The 24,889-nt window shown below is 37.0% G+C and overlaps 1 protein-coding gene across 1 annotated transcript in view; it reads right to left on the bottom strand.

Annotated features, from left to right (window-relative positions):
• Positions 1–938: 938 nt before the first annotated feature.
• The window catches only part of LOC139723748 (ras-related protein R-Ras2-like), a 38,903-nt gene continuing 14,952 nt past the window's right edge, over positions 939–24,889 (bottom strand). The window contains exons 3-6 of the mRNA XM_071634961.1: positions 8,804–8,906; positions 6,411–6,519; positions 1,519–1,637; positions 939–945 (exon numbers count right to left, since the gene is read on the bottom strand). Of these exons, the coding sequence (XP_071491062.1) occupies positions 939–945; positions 1,519–1,637; positions 6,411–6,519; positions 8,804–8,906 (338 nt within the window). The remainder of the gene's footprint in view (positions 946–1,518; positions 1,638–6,410; positions 6,520–8,803; positions 8,907–24,889) is intronic.

Below are 24,889 nucleotides of genomic sequence, written 5' to 3'. Positions count from 1 at the left end.
TTGTAGCAATCTGTCAGGATGTGAAATTCTCACACCTGAATTTTACATCTGGTAATTATTCCAGAAGTCTACATTAAAAAGAAAAAAAAAATTCTCTCTCAAACATATCTTTAAGAAATATCATCAGTTACACAGCAGTGTTGGTGTCAATCAGCAGGGATACCAAGTTCAAAGATTTTTTATGAGTGAGATTATCATGACTCGGCGTCTCCGCGAGCGAATGTGCGCGCAGGCAAGGGTGTGGGAGGGGGTCCCCCCCCTCCCCCCGCCCCTTGTGGCCTCCCATGGTAGGGAGCTTTTTCAATTTTCAGCTCTTAATGGTGCGATCAGGTGCATTGTCTTAAGTGACTATTTTTCACTAATTTTGAAAGACAAAAGGAAAATATACCTTCAATTGTAACTATCACTTTAATCCTTCAAGCTATGCTCCTTATTATGGGCCCATATTGCAGACTTTGCCCGATGTGTGAGAAAAATGGGTGCCATGCATGAGATCGTGAGACGACCCCTAAATGCTCGAGTCTCACTCAGAATGCGTGAGACTTGGTAGCTCTGAATCAGTACATTCTGAAGATGCTCATTAGTCGTCTTCACCTTCCAAGGACTGATGAGAACAATTTCATAGTTGTTGCCATGGCAGCTGCAATTAATGTCAGAGACGATTCTCTGCTAATCAGAACCTCTCTCTGATTTTCTTTTACGCAGCTACAATCTTCAAGTCACTTGTCATCAAAGTGACAGTTAGATCATAATCAGATAGGTCTACTCATTTGGAATGGCAGTCATTGTCATGTGAAGGGAAAAAAAAGTGGGATTTCAGGAAGTACAAAAATTATGGTCAAGAGTTCTCTGTCTTTCTCTCTTTCTCTAAAGTATCAAGCTCAATATACTTCTACTGAAGGTCAATGTTTTTTGGAACAATACTGCCCTTTGAGAAACTAGCAACTGAAACCAAGAAAAGAAGACCCATGAATGTTGTAATTTGAATCCTCACAAACTCTTCAAAAATGGCACAGCTCCAGAGTGCCCATTCATTTCCTGATCTTCTTTCACGGTTATCATAATCAATCAGGCTGGGAATGTACGCATCCTCTGTGAAGTTATTGGTGTCTTTCAAAGCCAGGAAGATGCTCAGTGTGGAAACACATCATGGTATTTGACTCATATTCCTTATCTTAACTTCATTACGAATTCTGGCTAAGCGTCGAACTTGCTCGGTTTACATTCCTGACAATTCTCTGATAAGATTTTATAGGAAAGAATACAATTAAGTTATGAGGCTGCCAATTAAAGGCAAATGTCATATTTTGGCTTAACCCGTTGAGGATGGACTGATTTTGCTACAACATGCATTTCCCATATACACCTGCCCGAGTATACTCTAGACTCGTCCTCAACGGGTTAAAAAAAGAAGGGGGGAGGGGGGCAAGAATAGATACACATTTACAAACTGCATCATCCCCCCCCCCTTCCCCCCCGCCAGAATCGAAAACTACCTCCCTGCAGGTCCATACTAACCTTATTCTCCTTACAAGCTCGTAGAAGGAGTTCTCTACATTCATCCTGGTCTTAGCGCTGGCCTCCAGGTAGTGCAGTTTGAGTTCCAGCCCCAGCCGCTGTGCCTCGTCTGCTGATACCTGAAACATACAGACACGGTTTATGGCCACTTGGTCTAATACTGTATACGCCATACATTTCGCGAGTCTAAATTTTCGTGAATCGGGACTTCCCAACAATTTCACAAGTGGTTAAATTCGCAATCCTGGAGTCCTGTAGTGAACGGAGAAATGTATACGCGTACGTCACATTCACATCGGCATTAGGCTGCGTTCACATAGGAGTATACTATTCAGGTATACAGTGCTTGTTTTCGAGGGCACCCGAATAGCTTGAATCGAACGATAGAATTTCCTTATACTGGTTCACATAAGAGGGCACTATTCAAAAATGCCGAATAGCTGGGTATAGTATAAAATAGTGGGAATCGTGCTTGTTCGATTTTCGAACAGCGTATATCATCTCTCGTTTATGAAATAATGAATATTTTGGTCTGGATTTGCCCTTTAGCAAAAATAAGCATGTAGACTGACATTCTGATGCAGTTTAGAAATTGTTAATAAGATTGCTGGGATGGTTGTGTAGGAGGAAGAAATCCTCACTGCATGGGAGTTGATGGTGCAGGTGATAGCGAATAGCGAATAGCGAAAAACGAATATCAAATAGCGAATACCGTATACCATATACTTTTATGTGAATGCAGCCTTAGAGTCAATATTTTCGCATGTTCTTAATTTCGCGAATAGCAGCTGACTCGCGAAATTCGCGAAAATAAAAACCTCGCAAAATATTCGGCGTATACGGTATCAGATGGTCTACTTCCCAGTTCGACTCACACCACTGCAGCTAAACTCATGTGGTCTATACTATCAATTTCATCTAATGCCTGTTTGGTCTAATCCTCACTTGGTCTAATGGCCAGTTTGGCTAATTATCATTTGGTCTATTAAATGACCAGATGGTCTAATTGCAATTCTGCCTCCTTGGAATTTTTCCCACTTAGTCTAATAAACTGTGGGTATTAAACCAAAGACCAACTGATAATAAGGCTAAGTGGCAATTGGACTAAATGGTCATTGGACGAACTGGATGTACACAAAATGGGATTAGACCATGTGGGTTGAGACTAAGTGGCTATTAGACAAAGTGGGAGTAGACCAAGTGATAGATCACCCCAGACATGTATACGGATGATCCTGGCATTGCGCTCCACCTGTAAAGAACTTGATTTCTTTCAAAACCGTTTTTCTCCTGTAATAATTCGTATAAGGTGAAATTGACTTTTGTGAATGGAGTAAAATCCAGCTAACTATAAACAACCCCTAGAAATTTCTCTATGCTCAGTATAGAACAGGGAAGTTGACACAGAATTGTAAAGTTTTACAAGTTAAATGCATTAAAGCGGTACTACTCGCAATGGAAATTGAGATGATACAATGATGTCATCACCCCACAGCCTTCTGGTTGGTTCAGAAAAATAAAACGTAAGAAAACTATTTAAGTTTTAGTTGATGATTTAGAAAAGTTATGTCCTATTTCCTCCTAAAAGTCATAATTGGCAAGCTGCCACAACTATTTGACAGTTTGGTCTGAAGGAAATGACAAATCTTTCATTTGATTTAAAAAAAAAGGAAGTTGAGTGAGAATTTGTGTGCAGGCCAACAACAGTGTGGTGAGGCAATGGCATTAACACCTCATATGATTGATATGACTTCTTTTGTGGAAAAAATGAAACTTCCAACATCCCATTACATATGCACTTTCTTACCTGCTTTATATCCAATTAAAACAACAAAAACACAAGCAGACTTGAACCACTCTGCACGTTTGATGCTAATACTGTAAAACATGATATATTCGCGGCATGAAATTTTTGAAATTGCAGCCGATGGCCTTTTTCGCAGCATAAAATTTTCGCGAATTGCCACTGGTATTCAATGTATATAGTGTAGAGAAGAACTTTCATGTGCATTTTAATTTCATGAATCTTGGCTCTTGTGAAATTAAAATGCACGCAAACATTCCTTGTTTTACAGTATTAATGAGCACTATGAAGATGGAATGGTTTTCATTTTAATTTTCTCTGCAACAAAAAAGAAGAAAAGTTACCACTTGAGATGCACATAGTGTCGTTTGATTATATCGCGCCATCTTTTGAAAAGAGAAGCCGACTTGGGTAAACTGTAAAACCAGAAATGTTCACATGCTTGAAACTTTCACAAATTTCACAAGGAGCCAAGATTTGCGAAAGTAAAATGCACGCAAAAGGTTTTATCTTCCCAATGCATTGAATGCCAGAAAAAATTCACGAAAATTTCATGCCACGAATGTTTCTGGTTTTACAGCATTAGGCTGAGAGGTCAGGTGAATAAATGGACTTTCCAATGTCTGTGAATGTATGGTCACGTAGTGCTTTGTTGGTCAGTGATACGTGTATGACATAGATCACCCCATGGTTGTGTTTGTCACATGACCAGGTCTGAGTCGATGACTTTTTCCCCCGGAAAGCCCTGCAAAATCTGACCTGTAAAAGTTTGCAGCCGAGTGAGAAGAGTTCATCAAAGTCTATTATCGATGCAGACCACGAAATAAATTACATGTCTGTCAGGGGCATTTCTTGGGTTTGTTTGTTTGTTTAATTCATACTGCAAACATGGCATACTTCAGCGATAGGAAGCAGGACCGACATCGAAGGGCATGCATATTTACATGACATCTGCAAAAGAATGTTTGAGCCTATCCTTTAACTGGAATAATCCACCAAAGACACCAATACACTGCCTGCCACAAGTATGTGGTTGTGGTATTTAATCAGTCTTACAATTTCAATGCCATCTCAAAAATATCTACAAAGTCTTCCTGTCTAGGCTTACATTCAGGGTCCAGCTTGATTTCAGACCTCTGCAAAATGACTTACACCCACACACACAATCACATTAAAGAAAAAAATAGATATATGCATAACACCCACACATAATATATAAGAAAAAGGCTCAAGGACACAGCTCTAAGCTGATAATACATGCTAAACTGTCATACAGTGTTACAAGGAACATAAGGAGAAAGATCAAGCACTCATTTCGAAAGAGATACAAAATACACATGCACACACAAACACACTTTCACAAATTATGAGTAAATCAAAACATTACAAGGAGTTCGGTGGAAACAAGCCAAAATAAATTTCATTCAAGATTTTTTCTCCATAAGCAAGTGGATTCCCATGACATTGGCCCAGAGTCTATAGTTTGTTTGAAAAAAAAATCCTGAGCAATCTTTCTTACTGCCCATAAGATTGGAAAAAGGTGAACCAAAAGAGAAACACTTGCTTTATCAAAGAGGAAATCCACCCAAAAAATAAACTTGAAAAGAAAAAGAAAAATATTCCCTACAGAACAATACAAAAATGAAAATAAAATTGGACAAAAAATAATGAAGATATGACATTTTGACATTTCACATTTTTTTTGGGAAAACATTTCTTGACCGGTTCTTATGAATATCAAATCAGCAAGTTGACAATGTCATGCTCTCACAATTCCTTATTCCTGACGTGTACAGAAATGACAAAAATCTCATAGCTGTATGAATATAAAACTTGTCTTAAAACCACCCAAAATAAGAACAAATGCTAACTCTGATATATTTTGGTATAAGAACATGTTTTTACTTGTATTAGCTAAAAATAACCATTTTTCTGAATTTCACACATTACATACATGAACATTTTGAGGATATGACATCATCAACTTGTTCATTCCAAATCCATTCCATCTACTTCTTCTCCAATATAAAAGAGGCAGTAAACTTCAGAGGTAAAAATTCAATGATCTCAAAATAATGATTTCTGCAGAAAAATTATCCTTGGGACATGATGTGTTAATGGCATGAATACAGGCATCATTATCCCATTCTGTGCCAATGAGACAAATGTGCACAAATTTCACACAAAAGCCTATGAGAAGACCTATGATTAATGTGGCACACAGAGGGTTAAATTACAGTGTACTCCCGTTATAACGAAATGCTTGGGACCGGCAGTTTTCTTTCGTTATAACGAAATTTCGTTGTAACCGAACAAATACAATATATAACGAAAACAAGGAAACCACGTATATATATCATATTCTGTTTGCTGAATACTCATCATTCACTGGAAAGCTATGTGAAATGGGATGGGATTATTGTATTACAATATTAAACGCGAGTTCCCCTCAGAAACTGTGCGTGACACAAGGAGCGAACACACTGCGATGTGAAGCAATCGCCCGTGCAGAGACGCTATAAATGCTTGTTCCGCTACGTATTTTCGAAAGCAATTCACATTTCGTTATAACGGAGCACATTTCTTTTGTTTTTCTTTGTCAGTGGCGCTCGGAAAAGACTTCGTTATTATGAAAATTTCGTTATAACCGTGTTCGTTATAAGCGAATTTGGTACCACGGGCTTTAATGGTGTTAATTTTGGGACCAGAAGTTTTACTTCGTTACAACGAAATTTCGTTATAACAGTGTTCGTTGTAACGGGAGTGCACTATACATCTACTATCCCACAGTGACACACAGAGTGGATCATACAACAAATGACTGACAATACAAATATTTCTGTGACAAGCGAGTCTGACACTCAAGACTACACAGCCAATTAAATACCTAATATTTCTATTCATAGGAATGAGTAGAAAATGTTATGTAGTCAATGTTATGTAGTCAATGTGCCACGTTCACCACAAAATACAGTTATTTCCTGATTAGACTGTGACCCTTTCTCAACATAAACAGTTGTTAATCATTGTGACAACTATAATCAATTATGGTTAGGTGTACAGCAAAAAAAAAAAGGGGGCTATTTACCACTCTGCCCTCCTCCAAATCTGCCTTGTTGCCGATGAGAATCATCGGAAACTCGTCCCTGTCTTTCACTCTCAAGATCTGCCGGTGATATTTGTAGATCTCATCAAAACTAGAGAGAGAGATGGGGATAAAGAGAGAGAGAGAGTGAGACTGGTATGTGCATGAAAAAAAAAATGCAATAAATATTCCATGGAGAATATTGGAAATAGAAAACTGGAGTAGCTCAATAGCAGTGACCAGTTGACTGAATGCCTTTGCTTTCCCACGCAATCGCGATAGTTACCTCCACAAAGGAAGGAGGAGGTTAAGTGATCATCGGCGTTGGTTTGTCGGTTTGCAAAATAACTCAAAAAGTTGTGAACAGATTTGAACAAAACTTGCAGGAAAACTTGATAATGACACAAAAAAGGGATGATTCAATTTTGGTATATTATCTAGGAATTTTCATGGATTTTTGAAGGATTTTCTTATCTCTTTGCAGATAGGGTCAATGAACTTGAGAGTTCAAGCTGCACATATTTGAGGCTTGCATACGCGCTCTAATGCGCGGGCTCTGCTCGGGTGAGGCGCTGCGTAGCTGCAAGCTGATGACTTAAATGGATGGCTTCTATTATTGGAAATTGGGGGATTTTCAGCATGCCTATCGGATGGAAATGAGCTGCTTGGCGGAGGTCTGCGCTCTACAAGTGCTTTTCTCCTTCATTCATTTATATTTCTATGGAGTTTATTGGGCATGGCCACTGACCAAGTATTGACTTGCACCCCTCTCTGCACAATGTAATTCATTCCAAATTGATTTCTATCCATCACATCAAATACGATTGTGTAAAACTAGCAATTACCGGTACATTATTTCATTGTACCTCCTCTAAATAGCATGCGTTTTGTGAAAAGTGATTAGAGTGTAACATTTTATATTAACATTCAATATTTCATACAATGTAATTTTGTATGCACAGGATATTAAAGGAAAAAAAGATGAGGACACCTTTGCCATATGACAAATCTTGAGACTACAGTCTTTAAAGGATCAATAGAACAGGAATGAATAGCTTCTGTACTACAACATCACCACTCAACTTTAAACATTCACAAGGCAATTACTCTGTAATTAAGGCTGGTTTCTAATGAACCACCAGTGGAAAACCACAACAGATATCCACATTAATTGACACCTCAAGGCATTTCAGAAAACTTTGTCACGCGACAGACGCACACAGCATATGGCATTTTAGTTTGACTGCCATGTCAAGGAGGGCAAAAAAAAAAAAAAGTTTGGAGGTCTGTTTTAAACCATGTGAATTGCCAAATATATTTAGCTGTTTAGTTGATATCCCCTTGACCTCCAACATGACAACCCCAAAATGTTCTTAAATATCAATAGAAATCAATCAAAAATGAGAGTCATTTCACTGTTAAAGCGTAGTGCTTTTAATCGCAGGTATTATGGCTATTTCTGAAGATTTCAATCAGTTTCATTCAATCAATGAAAAAGGTGATACTCCCCAAATCCATTTCAAACAGTACATCACAGCCAGACATGTATGAACCCATAAAGTAATGGAAACTTCCAGTTAAACCTAGAAGTGAATCTAGAGTGCAGTTCATGTGATAAGAAGAAATAAGTCACAATAATTGCAGCTGTCACACCAAAAGACTAGAGAAAATGTGTAGGTGATTGGCTAATTGTTGCCGACAAGTTACCATGGTGGTACTGTAGTGCCAACGGCTCTATGACATAAAGCCTAGGACCACTGTCATGATTAAAGAAATCACAAATACAAAACAGAATACTGATGCGGGACTAAAAACATCTCAGGGACGTTAAAGGACAAGTCCACCTTCATATACATATGTACATGTGGATTGAGTGAATGCAGCAATATTAGTTGAACACATCAGTGAAAGTTTGGGGAAAATGGGACAATCCATTCAAAAGTTATGAATTTTTAAAGTACATTGTATCTGCACAGTCACTGCTGGATGAGAAGACTACTACAGTCTATGATGTCACATGCGTAGAACAAAAATATAAAGAGAATTTCACGATTTTTTTTTTTAATATAGTGCATATTTCCTCGACATATCACTGATGTATGTTAAGAGCAATATCATTCCCCCTGCCTTCTGAACGAGGCAAGTCAAGCATTCTTTTACTATGTGAGAAAAGTGAAAATATGTTGAATTTTCTTTAGAATGCATCGTCAGGTTTTTCCTCAGACTCTCACTGATGTGTTCTACTAATATTGTTGCATTCACTCAACCCACATGTCTACGAAGGTGGACATGTCCTTTATCCCGTTGAGGACGAGTCCCGAGTATCCTTGGGCAGGGGTCTATGGGAAATGCGCGTTGTAGCAAAATCAGTCCGTCCTCAAAGGGTTAACAATTACCTCGTCCTGTTGATGAGGGAGAAGACGAGAAGGAATCCATCCCCTGTCCTCATGTACTGCTCTCTCATTGCACTAAACTCATCCTGGCCAGCTGTGTCTAGAACTGAAGGCAAGCGAGACAAAAAAAGAAGAAGGAACGCTTAAAGAATTATTACACTTTAAAGGAATGGTAATTGTATTGGTTGAGGTGAGGATTCAGCTTTTAACTTTTTGCAAGATACTTAGAAACCATTTTATGAAATGTTAAAGAGCATGCAATTCAAAGAGGAATTCAAAGCTTATGTGATGAAAATTGGTTTTGAAATGGGTGAGATAGAAAAAAAAACCAAAGTAAAATGAAGGGATCTAATATAAGGTGGGTCCCACCTTCTATTAGGATTGCTTTGTTTTGGATATCTCAGCCATTTCAAAACCAATTTTCATTAAATAAACTGTAAATTCCTCCTAGAAATACATGCTCTTTCATATTTGATGTTTCTCAATACTTTTAAAAAAAAAATCATAAAAAATTGAAACCTGAAGTCCCATCTCAACCAAAACTGTATCATCTCTTTAACCTTCTCACTGAACCCTAGTTCTGTAATCATTATAAAAGAAGAATGTTATATGACAATATTCAGTCACACCTTGGCCAGTCTACTCTTGCTATGATCCCTGCATGTACACTTACACCACTGCTGAATAATTAGGAATTAGAGAGATCTGTGATTGTGACATCTAACCCCCCTTTCACACGAAAGTGTTCTCGTATCAATATACGACTTACAGATATATAACCTATGGATATGATAGAACATTTTTTCCCTCAGCAACAAGTAATCAGTTTGACCTTTGAACCCTTAACCTCAGACTTTCGAAAAAACATTATGACAGAATTGTGCTGTTACATCTTGCTCTGGATTGATTATGTGGCATTCTCTGTAATGGTGACACAGACTCTATTTTCAAACCTTATCCTCTGCTCCAGAGACATCTAGGGTCAGGAACCCACTTCTCCCAACCCCTCTTCCTTTCTCCATGTTGATGCCCTATCCCTCAACCCTTGCAGACCACGGTACAATTGTATCTTATGTACAGGTTTGTACTATCAAATTAGAGTAATTTTACAGTTCATTCTGAAGTAAAACAAAATATGCACTTATGTTTTGTTCAATGCTGATCATGTGATAAAAAAGGCATGAGTCAAGATGGACAAAAAACCTTAGCAGAGCTCAGAAATACATGTACTTGTACATACAAAACCTTGTACATACATACATTACATACATGTACATACATGTATACATACATATTTACATATAATAGGGGACCTACATACTGCAAATACATTCAAAACATAAATATGTCATGTCATGTCATGTATTGTATTGTATTGTATTGTATTGTATTGTATTGTATTGTATTATATTGTATTGTATTGTATTGTATTGTATTGTATTGTATTGTATTGTATTGTATTGTATTGTATCGACATATTATGTGTGCTACACGTATGTATGCACATATGTACACATACGTAATATATGTCTTGGTAATTTTGACAAATGGCATAGTATGCATATTATTTACAAATATGAATTGTTAATGGCCAATATTTGTTGATGCTTGAATACATCGATGCACAAAACAAATTGACGTCATACTTAACCTTGATAACATCTAAATGGTTAACCTAATTCATTAAAACTCCATTAAAAATCCCACACATGTTTTGATGAACACCTATTTGCATTTCCTTGTGGTATTTGGTAATATCAACAGAAACACATTGTTGGTCAATTGTGAAATTACCTTTGAAACAAGACAAACACAACATAACAATGGAAGAGAAAAAAAAAGGAGGAGAAAGAATAAGAAGAATAGCTATGATGAAATAATACAAAAAAAAAACTAAAAAATGAGTATCTCTGTGCCTTCCTTCATGTGATTGGCACTTGCGCCAATGAAACGGACCCATTTATCATCTTCGCTTATAATTACTAATTGCCACTATTACCTCCATGAAGTAATTATCAAAATACAATACTTCAGTGTCAATATGAGAGCATTGGGTAGCGTGTGTTTGTCATTATACTGACAAACAGCATGTGACAAAAACATAATATCTAATTTTGATGATCTGTTTGTGCCACTCAGTCAACTTGTTTATACTTCCACTGACTTTTCCCAGGGGTGCATATCCCTATTCCTGTACAGGAAAGGAAAAATATCTCACTCTATGGACATTTACTTTCCATGACCAGGAAAAACAATCTGATTTCATGGAAACTGCATCTTATATGTAAACAGGATTTTATTTCCTATATCTTTATTGTTGTTTCTTACATACATGTACAAAGTCCATTACAAACAAGAATTTCTGCTTTCTAGACAAGTACGGTAAAAGACAGAATGCTAGACATCCAGCCTGTCCCTAATGATCACACCTAGATCAATACAGTCATATAACATTGATTGATAAAAGCCTGTTCACGGAGTTGGTAGTTGAAACACTGGGTTTGTTTTGTAACATGGATACGAGTAGAATATGTTTCCGATCATGATACATTACACTGATGTTTGGCAGGCTACGAAAATAAGTATTTATTAAAATGTTACAGCAGTGGAATGCACTTTCAGCACTTTCACAATGTCCAAAGGCACACCGACTCCTACAATGACTGGTTAAGGACAAGAAAGGCACAACAGAAAAATGGGAAAATGTGAATTGCATCTAACATTGCAATATGTTCAGATCTGCACAGATTGCGGCATTTGTATTTGTGTACTTTCCTTTGTTTCCATTTTTTTTTTTGTGGGGGGGGGGGGATTGTAGTGACAGACTTGTATACAGTGTGCCCCAAATTTAAAACATATCTAGGGTAATTCATATTCCCCTGTGAAAAAATGGCAACATTAGAAAAATTGTGACATATGGTCGAGAAGTTGGTAGGCAACTGTACCAAATGCGACCTGAAACATTGCCAGAAACCACTCACTGTAGTGCTCCATATTCTTTTCTTTTTGAAGGAGAAACCATTTGTTTTCTAAATTAGAGCTGTTTAGATACAAGATGAAGACAAATCTGTCGCAGCTAAAGAAAAAAAATGAAAGAACATCTGAATGTATTACCTGACATAATTGCCTAAAATATGATACCTTGGCTACGTTGTATTATAGGCACTAAAAATACCAGATGTCAAGCTAATATGGCATTTCTTGGTAAACCACTAATTCTCTTTAGTATGCTCACTACAGAGCACACCAGTTTCTTTATAAAAATACTTTCTATCTATTAAAAGAATAAAGTTTCCTCTTTATAAACTAAACTGTGCTGTGAGGAAAATGTTCTTTCGATGACATGTAAGGAATAATGCATTTTCGGCTTGATACCCATGAGGAGCGAATTGTCATGTACATCAAAGCTCTCAGGCGATCATAAATGTCATAGCACGACATATTTTGCCATATTTGAAGAGAAAAAAACCCCTTAAATCAGTGATCCGTTTTCTGTGCTTCCATAGCTCTCATTGTCATTTGGGATAACCTGCTATTTAAGGTCAATTTTCAATTTTTGTTGCAATTTCGGTGTGATGCCGGATCAGCTTCTTGAGACTGCATTCTTTAATCCCATGCTATCAGTGAAATTGGAAGACAAGAACACTGGTACATTGTACAACCTCCTCTCCTAAGGTACCAGCCAGGCATTCGATGAATGGCAATCATTGGGAAAGAAAACAAACTGACAGAGTAATGCAAGAAGATAAGCATGCCATTAATCTTTGGAGGTGTATGACATTCCAATGGCACAAGGTCTACGTCGTGCACACATCAGATTGTGTTTTGAATGTTTTCTATATTTTCTCCTATATGCTAATTCACATACTGTACGAGCTGAAATTTTCGCAGTGGTTTTATTTTCGCAAATTTTGCGAATTGCCTTGGAACCACAAAAATAACAACACATGAAAATATTCAACGCGCAAATAACTACGCCGAGTTAGACCCTTGCAACCGCATAATTAACAACACGTGAAAATGTCCTCCAAGTAGCAATTCGCGAAAATATCTGTACGAGAAAATTTCAGCTCGTACAGTAATTGGGATATGTATCTCAAAATGGATAACAAAATCATTATTTTTTCTAATACAATCCTCTGGCAAATAAATCAGAATTTGCTTGGCATTGCAACAATCAGGAGAGTTATGTTTATTTGTCTGCTTCTTGTTTTAATATCTTATGGAACATGTGGAGTATGGGACAGTTTAACCCGTTGAGGACGGATCGATTTTGCTACAACACGCATTTCCCATAGACACCGACCCGAGTATACTCGGGACTCGTCCTCAACGGGTTGATAAATGTATATGACCTGGTACTTATTTATAAGGAAATTCTGAATTCAGCTAAAAGTTATAGTCTGATCAATCTTACATAGCACAACTGTGAATATGTAATTAAAATCAGATAAATATAAAGTAGATTATGAAATTATGAAGTTTTACTGATTTTTGCAAAACATTTCTTGAACAGTCAATATGAATATATGCAAATAAGTGAATTGATGATTTCATTGTCTCACAACTTGCTCCATAGTTTGAACACAAAATCTTTAAGTTTCAAATTCTTTGGTTCAAATGCAATTATGCTCCCATCTCAAATCTCAATATATCTGAATCATCATTATTTTGAACTTATCCAGGCAGGAATAGCACTAAGTTTTACATTTTTATAGCAGAAAATCCAATTTTGTATATTTTGCAGGTATGTGCAATGGAATATGAGCTGATAATATCATCAGCTCAATATTTGCATATTCATATCAACTGTTTTGGAAAAACTGTGAAGTGTAAAAGTTAGTGAAATTGCACAATTTCATAACTTCCCGAATGTAATGTTTACTGTTGCTTTTATACAATTTCATTTTTTTTTCTTTTCAGACTAGTTTTCAACTTGTCTGGAATTTGTTAAGTGGAGAGTGAGCTAGATGGACTGGAGTTTTTGTGATGGGTTGTTGATTTTATAGGGTTTTGGCCTAGTATATGGATGGCTACCTAGCAAGCCAAGTCAAAAAGAGTCTTGGGCTTTTATTTTGGTGCCAATGTCATCATTCCTTAAATCCCAAAGCAGTACATGTAAGCATCTATGGCAAAGTACCTTTGAAGGTCAAGATCAACTCAGTCTTCTCAGCAGCTTTATTGAATATGCAACCCCTCACTTGATTCCTGGTGACAAGTTTGCGTCCTATCAAAAATCCATTCCATCTGCTCACAAAACACTGAAAATGCCGTGATAGAAAATTCCCTTGATAGAAAATTCCCTGATACAAGTGTACTTAAAGGAAGGAGGAATTGCTTCCACCCAAATTCAACATTTTAACACTTTCATTTATCTTCAATTAGTAAAAGATATGGCATACAGTGATTAATGATATGACACACTGCTATAATTCATATTCATGAAGACAGCACATAATAATGATAAGAAAATTACAATTACATCATAAGAAAGGTATTTATGTCAACAACAAAATATGTGTATGTATACTTCCTGACACTGGTCATGCCTGAAAATGTTAACATCAATTAAGATTACAACTTCTAATGGCATATACAGCAGATAGGAGCTCGTGTCATTGTCCTTATCACAATATCAGCATAAATTATTTGGTGGTATGAAGAATTTCATTGAAAAAGGTGTGCCTTCAACTGCATTGTCTTAAAGGTACTGTTTACCATTGGGAGCAGTGATTTATAAATTTTTCGAGATATCACACTTGATGCATTTGTGTAAGTCATGTGTACCACAAAACATGCCCATTTCGCAACAAAGCCTAAAATATAAGGAGATATCACTACTTTTCTCAATAAACCATAAATGTAGATGGTTTGAGTCTAGAAACATTTTTTATTATAATCATTGTTAACATTTTGTATATCAAACTATACTTAATATTGATTATCCTGATTCAGATTTTTACATTGATGTTTCTTTCCCCGACTCACATTTTAGAACTATTTTGAAGCATTAAAGCTGGGTTTTTGTTTCATCTGCAGATGGTAAATCATGCCTTAAAACTTGAAGGTACAGGTATAAGTGAGAGATGTTGGAGAAAAATTTCAATTTCTAACAGCCCGGTGGCAAAGCTGCTTAATCTTTCGATTCACCACCAATTATTTTGATCTGCAATTTTGCATTATAAAGTATGTGCAGTTGGGGGCTGAGGGCTAGTACTACACATCATCCATCTCTTCGAGCAGAATGCACAGAATTTTGACACACACTATAGCTGCTCATGGGAGTGAACCTTGCTCTTGCACTAAAATGGTATACCTGTGATGAAGTGGCTGGGCTGAACGAGCTGTGCATTGCTGGATGAGCCAAGTCACTACAGCTTCGCCACAGCCATAAATTCTCATTATTTTTCCAGTTTCATAAATGGGAAGTTGTATCCAGTGTTTTCTTTCCTCTTTTTTCCCCCTTTCTTTCGGTAAAGCTACCCACTATGTAGCAAGGTTGATAAAGACTAGAAGGTCAGTATGGGGTTTTGCTGCCTTAACCAGTTCTGTTCTTTAAACCCTGGGCGCAGTTCCCTTATATTGTCAAATATACATTGTATATATTTCTTTTTTTCAAAAGGGTGTGAAAAATGCTTATATTATCCCACATAGAAAGAATGAAAATGCTTCACACTCTGTTTTATATTCAAACACTCACCCATCACTGAGCAAAACAGCTCTCATAAGTGTCAATGCTGAATAAAAGATGGGCTAGAAATTGATCATGTCTGCAACACCATTTAGCTTTACATCCCTTTAGTGGTAAGTCACTAGCTGTAACTGTCAATCACTGTCAGTTATAATTTTGAGTGTACACATGAAGACTTTGAAACCTGACTCGTATTTTCCACAGGAATAATGAACCACAACACTGAGAGTGTACTAGCAAAAGTACGGCCTCTTGAGCACATTTGCATGCGAAGGATCGACATTCGTGAAAAAAAAACGTCAGTTTTAAAATGGACAAGTCAAACCTGCGTCATCAGTTTTGTCCATTTTGTAACACAGACACACTCACATTATGTAGGAGGTACATTGTGATAAGTTATGGTAAACTCTGGTCGATCAATAAGGTCTAAAACATTTCATTCTAAACTACTATTACATTTCAGGCTCCCGGCCACACATCATAAATCATGTAATGTTGGTTGCTTCACAATAACGAGCTATCATATTCTGAATCTAGGGTGTCCTGGAGCTCTACCATATTAGCACTTATTAAGATTAATGATTAGTTAAATGTGTATCGATGCAAGCTATCGGTTGCGTAAATGATCATTTAAACCATTAGTTTTTCATGATACAAACAAACTTGGTTAGCTACTGTATACACTTATAAATTCTTTGCGCAGCAATGTAAACATTCTGCACATAAAGTTGTGTGAGGGGGCAAAAAAGCTCAGAGAGGTTTGATTACAATGAAATATTCAAATGTCTGCCAATATTTAGTGTGCAAATGATGTCAACCTTTCATCCCAAACCAACCGCATGTCACAACACGCAGGACTTCCTCTTACACTTGAAAAAAAAAAGGAGAAAAGACAGCAGAGACTAGCCACACACACCGCAGATTGATTCCCGGTTGATCCGTAAAGGAAACATGAGTCACGGGTTAGAAATCGTTTGGGAAGTGTCAAGTGATATATGCCCTCAATGTCTTTCCATTGTTGCACCCATGGCAAATTGCTGATAAACCAAAAATGATCAGGACATACTCTGTAACAAGCATTTAATTTATGTGGTTACATGATTACATGTCACCTATTTGCACACACATCCCCTTTTATAATAAACAGAAAAGTCACGAAAGTTATCATATGGAGGCAGCAGATACATCATCATGATGGGAGTGAAATCTTTAAAGGAAACCCAAACACAATCTCGAGCAATGTGGATTGAGTGAAAGCAGCAATATTAGTAGAACATACTGTACATCAGTGAAAGTTTCAGGAAAATCAGACAATTGATGCAAAAGTTATGAATCTTTAAAGTTTTGGTGTTGGAACCGATGGATGAGGAGACTACTAGATGTTATGATATATGTGTGGACAACAATATACACAAAATATAGAGAAAATTCAACATATTTTCACTTTTCTTGCATAATAAAAACACTTGACTTGCCTCTTTCAGAAGGCAGGGGGAATAACATTACCCTTAACATATGCCAGAGACAAGTCGATGAAATATGCACTATTTCCAAAAAGTGAAATTTTGTGAAATTCTCTTTTTATAATTTTCCTTACATCGTTCTACGCATGTGACATCATACATTGTAGCAGTCTTCTCATCCAGCAGCGACTGTGCAGATACTTTAAAAATTCATAACTTTTTAACTGACTTTTCCCAAAACTTTCACTGATGCGTTCTACTAATATTGCTCCATTCACTCAATCCACATGTCTATGAAGGTGGACCCGTCCTTTAAAGTATGTCAACAGTAGACGCTTCATGAGGCTCCAGTGCCATCCAAGAGATCTTTGATGGTAATAAGACTACTACTTCAAACAAACAAGTCCCTACGCATTGCATTGCACACTTTCATACTTCTAATACCTTTCATTCCATCAGTAAGGATGCTGATTTAATATGCTTCATATCAAACATTGCTGATGACATGATAAGCAATTTCTTTTCAAGACAATCTAGAGGAAACTTTACTCAATAATACCTCTAATTGAACATCCCTCTTGAAGCAAAAGCACCTAAACTTTTGACTTTTCTGCTCTGCTTTATAGTATAATTCATACATTTTAAAAAAAGTGTAGGGTACATGCAAAGAGCTGATTAAAAAAAAAATGTCTTTCTTTCGCAGCATTCAAGAAAGCACATGAAATAGAAATATCTGACGATAAAAAGAAGGCATATCTCACAAGAGGCAGGGTGGTTTCAAGTTACCAAGAGCCCAGACTAAACAAGATACTCTGACTACTTGTATGAAACTGCGGATACAGTTTCTTGTATGTACCTCACGATTCACAGGACAGAATATTCCAGAGGGAAGGACTGCATGCTCTTCAATAACAAGCCACTGGATTATTTACGGTGAATGCCAACGACCATCTCTTGTACCCTCAAAAAGTTTCTTATTCAGATTTAAATGATGGTAAAAATAAATGGATTGATACAATATCTAGCTTTTATTACACAAATTCACATTGTAGGACCATGGACCTATAGGTCCCAGAACACGGTACTGTAAGTCAATGGTTAATATATAAAGACATCACATTTTAGTATCTCCTAACCTCACACACTACAACGAACACACAAGAAATCTGCCCTGATGCAACTGTCTGAGGGGAAAAAAAAAAAGAGAGAAAAAAAAAGAAAAAGCATAGAATGTAGTCTTTTTTAATGAAAACTTAAAGGGGGTGTACAGTACGGGTTGAGGTGGGGATTCATTTTTTTTATGTTCCTATAAAGTGAGATAATGAGAAACCTCTATGAAATACGAAAGAGCATGTGATTTTAAGAAGGATTCAATGTTCATTTGATGAAAATTGGTTTTCAAATGGCTTAGATATCCAAAAAATTGATAATAATAAAAGGCAACATGCCACAACTTTATTAGGATCTCTTTGTTTCACCTTGTTTTTGGATATCTCAGCCACTCCAAAACCGATTTTCATCAAATAAACTTTTGATACCCCTTAGAATTGCATGCTCTTTGACACCTCATAGAGTGGTTTCTGAATAACTCACAAAATGTTAAAAGCTAAATCTTCACCTTGACCAGAACTGTACACACCCTTTAACTATGCCAGGTAATCAAGAAATTACCATAATCTCAACTATACTGTACATATCATTGTGGCATGCACATTTGCATGTTGGTTCACAACTTGATATTCAAGCATGTTTCATGGAGGAAAAATTTATGTTATGAGTGACTGTATTTAGTGCACAGAGCACACAGTCACCTGCCTCGGAAGCTCCAGGGTTCTTGATGCTAGCCTTAAAACCATCTGACCACAGTGATTGAGCTCTGATCCGAGGATTAAACATGCTAACCAGAATGAAATCTTTACAGATAAACTGGACTTAATTATAAGCTCACTTTCAGCGGTGTCATCAATTGTGGGCATGGCACTTTACTAAAGAGATGGTACCGGTATAGTATTGGTGGAGATGAGGATTGGGCTTTTAACTTTTTTGCCAAGATACCAAGAAACTGCATATGAAATATTACAGAGCATACCATTCTAAGAGGAATTCCAAAGTTTATTTGATGAAAATCAGTTTTAGAACGGCCAAGACATCCAAAAACAAAGTAAAATAAAGCATTCCTAATAAAATGTAAGTCCCACCTTTCATCAGGATTGTTCTTTTTTGGATATCTCAGCCATTTCAAACCAATTTTCATCAATTAAATGTCAAATCCCTCTTGGAATTACATGCTCTTTTAAATTTCATTTAAGAGTTTTCTAATCATCTCACCAAAAATGTTAGAAACCTGAAATTAGGTCTCGACCAAAACTATACAATCCCTTTAAAATGTCCTGAAAATTTTCAAGCATGTTGCTGTGACAAGGTACAATCTCTTCTGAGCCACCTGGCACATGTACTCTACCACACTGGGTGTGTTAAAACCTCTCTGTCAAAGAATGAATGAATGCTAAAGCAATGCTAACACTTCTGGCACCAAAATTGCTACCAGCAGATGCACGTTGCAAAAAAGTATCTGCAACATGAAGCTACATGGGAATCATATTCCTATCATCCCCTCCCCTCCCCCCCCCCTCATTCCTAATTTGCCTACCTACCTTGATTCTGTTATCACACTGAGATAAAAATCACTTCAGTCATTTCCATGGAGGCGTCTCTATCAATGCAGGTAGTAACCGCTAGTGGAGCTGGTTTATTATCTGTCAGTCATCATATGAATCAGTTTGGTTTTCCTGAATGTCACTCTTGTAGTAAGTAATGGGCTCTCTTTTACTCATTTGTAGTGCCTCGCTGCACAAAATGCATAAAGTTGTTGTTGTTGGTTGTTTTGGGGTGTGTTTTTTTTTGGCCAATTATCACACGCTTCTAGTCCCATAGATTTACACCCTCCCATGCACACGTTTGTGAGTCTACAACATGCCATGGACGAATGATTCACACATGACAGCTAGCATCCATGAATCATATCAGCTGAAATTATGTTGCCTCATCTTTAGCCCCTTAAACACACCAGATAGGCAAAGATGTGTGTGCGCCTGCTGGATGTGATCCAGATAAGGTGCAAACATTAAGCGCATGGTAGTTTGCACCTTCTTCACTTTACAGGAGTCCTTAATCATATCAGATACACATCAATATAATAAAACACGATACTACAGGTTTACATACAATCTATTGTCTAACGTCTTCCTTGAACAAATGTGTTACAGTTCATTCAAAGCAAACTTCAGATATCTTTATATTGTCAGAAGATGCTATTTACGTCTCAGGTCAATATATCCACTACCTGTGATATTTTCTGCAGTTTTGCTCCCTGGTAATATTTAACCAATTGAAGACTTAGTCCCAAGTATACTCGGGGAGGTGTTTATGGAATATACATGTTATAGCAAAATCAGCTCATCTTTGATGGGTTAAAGTCAGAAGGTATTGCTTTCAGCTGCTACATGCAAATAACATGAGGTGATGATGTCAAAATCTCCCACAAATCTTTACTAAATTCATTTGTTTCTTTCAATTTTCTTTTGAAATGAAAGAAAAAAAAATCATTCTGGCTCCTTCACTTCAAGCTAGTTTAGTGATGCAATAATCTACTAATGCCATTGGTGATTTATATTAGGGGTTACAGGTTGTAGTTTATTGAATTCCAAAAACTATGCAAGTACAGTTGAACCTCTCGTATCCGGACAAGTCGGGACCGGGGCTCATCCGGATAAGGGATTTGGCCGGATACGGGAGACTCAATGCTTTATACATGTACATACACATGTACTGATGTAGCCCATTGTAGTACCACAAGTAGTAATGTGTATACTACAACCTTTTCATTGTTACATTTGGGGATGTTTGGGGATGTTGAAATGTCTGAAGGTACGCAGTTTGGAAGGAAATTTGATGTAATGTATGTTAATCATGTTGGAAGTAATATGTAATTCATGTGTGTTTGGGTAGGAGTTGTCAAGTAGTTGGGAATCCCCCTTCCCTCCCGTAATTATTTTAAAAAAAATCACGGCGAGATTGTGTCCGTATAATAGAGAGATCCGGATAAAGGGAGGATGGATAAGAGAGGTTCAACTGTATACAAGCTTAGGGTAGTGCTGTGAGGTGCTGACTTCATTACCTGTTATTTGAGGAGGACACACAAAAAATGTATTACTCCCAGTATACCCACAACAGGTCTGAAGTAAAATTTTCTCGGGAGAAAAATGAAAATTGGTGGATTTTGTATACAAACGGAATGGAGAGCTACTCTACACCTTCATCACACGGAGATGTCAATTTGCCTTGGAAGTACTTTCTAAATTTTCATGATTTATAACTTTTTATGTGTTTGCAAATTTCTCTGATTTTTCTGTGTTCATTCATAGGTTTGGAGAGTTCATTTGAATCAAGTTATTAAAGCTGAAAGTCTGCTCTTTCAGAATCTGTCCTTAACTAATAATCCATGTCTGATGATGTTTTGTTGGTTTTTGTGGTGCATATGCATGGTCACATTTGATAGAGTGCCAAATTGAGATCCCCTTTTGCTTTACCAAATAACAACATTACAGGTTTTCTGAATTTTATCTACCATCAATTGGTCTATTTCAAAATGACACTGTTTTGGGAGAAAAACAATTATTTAATAATTGAAATCAATTATCTTCCAAAAGAAAGAAAGAAACAAAGAACAAAGAAAGTGAGTACTCTTGAATCTAAACCCATACATATATTCAAAGATGACTTACTACCCCTGGGAGGCAACATTTTCCTACAAAGTTCCATCGGGTGCAAACTTTAAAAATGGCAACACAGAATATTCTTCTTATGGACTACATGTTTCTCCTGAATGTCATATTTATGAAGTCTGCATACCAAGTGAAATTTTGTATTCATTCTAGCACTGAATGATGCAGAGATGTTTTCTGTAAACACAATGCAATGAAGTGTAATTTAAAGTATAGGGCCTAGAAATTTCTTGTTTCCCCTTCATATAGCATAATTCTATACAGTACAGTAAGATTTTCAAAACCGTCTTTTCAAAAAGACTACTAGTATCCTGGTTTGGCTTGTATTTACTAGATGTCTCAAGGACAAATCCGCATAAATTGTACTTGCTGTACGCTCTGTAGGCCTATATTGTATGTTTAAAAGGATGTGAGACAGAAGGAGTTAAGCGATCTTGATAATCCAACGACCGGAACATTACACTCCCATGCTCTTCTGGGCTGCTGCAGGGTTCAAGGATCACAAGAAAAACATGTGCACATCCATGGCCAACCATCAGTCAGTGCAATAATATTCACACGGACTCCATACATATCCTATATCAGTGTTGGGGTACTACTGGCCTGCCATTGCACAACATTGGTAGGAATGGTGTGCACACATTTCCAATGCAACAGTACAAATTGTATAATTTTGTAGTCTGCATATTACAGACAGTGAAATACAATTTGCAGAAATGCACTTCCCCATTATGCGATGTGCATGCACTCACTCCCTGTGAGCCACTGTTCACATGAGTTGAAATTAGGATGGACTCCCTGTTGATACTTTTAAATGCAAATAAAAGAAAACTTTTGCCATGTATGTACAGTAATAATCAATATCCACTCTGTCACATTTGCTGTGAAGCATAGGAGTGGTTCAGTCACTGAGTATTAAAAAGAATGATAAGAGAATATAATCCGCTGCAGATCATGATAAAATATATCTTATTCTATATTCTATACATGTCTACCTTCAGGTAGTGGCAACTATAACTGAGGTGTAAATACATTCCTGGTGTCTCTTAGAAAAAAACTTCTAAGGTATTAGAATAGTACTGTGTGCGCTTCTTTCCTGCTAGGCAATTGGAAATGCTGTTTAAAAGGTCTCTTGACTTCCTTGAATGTCTGTGCAATGCTTAAAGGTAGACCTCCTTGATCATTTACTGTATCAAATACCAAATATTTTGAAGGATTTTATTTTCACAAATTTCGCGAGTCAGGTGCTAGATTTGCAAATTTAAAGACACATGAAAATATTGATTCTGATCCGATGTGAATGTGGATGTGACTTGGATGTGACGTGCGCGCATGCTTACTTTCTCCATTCAGTAGGCCTACATTCAGTAGGCCTTGAAATCATAGAGTACAACTGTACTCTACGATTGCAAAGTAAACCACTCGCTAAACTGTCGGGAAGTTTCGATTCGTGAAAAATTAGACTCGAGTGGTGCTGAATATATGGCGTATACTACTGTAAAAGTGGAAATTTTCGCGGTGTTGAAATTTTCGCGCAACCCAAAACTAGCGCAAAAATAAAAGCACGCGAATATTTTTGCTTGCCATATGTTCCAGTAGTTGATGTCTTGATTCCACGGAATTAAAAACACGAGAAACTCTTCTTACCCCGCCAAGCACAAAAAATTGCGGGGGCGCTGTTGGATGATAGTGCTGATCACATTAGCATTGATACGAAGATTGCCGAAGTTGACCTGCCATCAAGAGTAAAGCGCGTAGGTGTTGCTATTAAAGTAATGTTGCCTTTGTTGTCTTCTCTGCGCATCATCCAGTCTGTAGTGATGCCAGGGTGCATGCTTCTTAGTATGACATCACAGAAGAAGTTTGCTAAAGCTGTCATCATCAGCCGAATCATGAGCCGAACTGCGATCGGCCCACTGACTACAGTGGATCCGACTTCTTTGGACTCATGGAAATGGGTCTAAGCGTTAGCACTGAAGAAGAGTCGACAGCATAGGTCTCTGTAGGAAACTTGCGTCGTCTGCCCGTGTACGCATTAGACAAAACCACTGGGTCTATGTGCCTTTAAATGTTGCATGACATCAACCAGTGTACAAAGTAATAGACAAAGAATGGCTTGCAGAATAAACAAGTTCCCATTGCTTAGAGATGAGCATGGTAATGTAATCGCACAAACCACACAACCATGTCATACTAATAAGGTATCACTGGCACTTTGGAAAACGTGCAAAGAACTTAGGAATGGCAAAAAACCACCATTGGTATCACTGGCACTGAAATGTTCAAAGAAGTTAGAAATGGCAAAAAACACCACTGGATGCACACAGGTCTACCCTTCAATCAAAATGACTGTGGCATTTGTTGTTGTTCCATCTCTCAATGTTTTAAAGCCCATTCTCTGTTTGTGATTTAACTCTTTTAACTATTGTTTTTAAAGTGATACATGTACATATGTAGCTATCCTTCACTCTTGACCACATTACAAAAAAAAAAGGTAGGTTTATTACACTTAGTAATTGTCAATGCATTCTTTACATCTTAGTATCTGTCACTCTTTATTACCTACATATTGTACCTTACTTCCTAGATCATATGATCCTGATTATTTCATTTTTTAGAAGACGGATGACAACTGACTGTAAATGCTCAAAATTTGTTTCAGGTCAGTAGATGAGGGAGCTAGGTTGCAAATAACAGTAATTAACGAAATTTACTTGATACTTCAATCAAATAAAAGGAAGTTAAGATTAAAAAAACAATATATTTTAATGACTATGACATTTTATGATTCCATGCAAGGCTCAGACATGGTTTTTTTTTTTTTTTTGGCAACAAAGCGATCACATTTTCAACTATCTTTTCTTTTTTAATCTCATGAATTACTCAGTGTGCATAATATGTAACCTACACTGGTAAGCTACTCACAGTGGTAGCATATGGGATGACTAGCATTATATCATTACCATGAATACACCACACATATTTGTTCAAAAGCTTACCTAATGTACTTTGAACTTCTTCATAAAACCAAATAACGTTTACAATATTCATATCCTGCCACAGAATCAAACTGCACTCAAAACAAACAGCATGTCAGTTTTAAAAAAAAAAAGGGGGGGGGGGTAGATGGAGAGGGAGAGAGGTAAACATA

The sequence above is a fragment of the Diadema antillarum genome, unplaced genomic scaffold (genome assembly GCF_040938485.1).
Source record: "Diadema antillarum isolate AM-2024a unplaced genomic scaffold, OU_Dant_1.0 scf00000199, whole genome shotgun sequence".
Lineage (NCBI taxonomy): Eukaryota > Metazoa > Echinodermata > Echinoidea > Diadematoida > Diadematidae > Diadema > Diadema antillarum.
The sequence above is the reverse complement of the archived record's forward strand: the minus strand, read 5'-3'. Positions and strand labels throughout refer to the sequence as shown.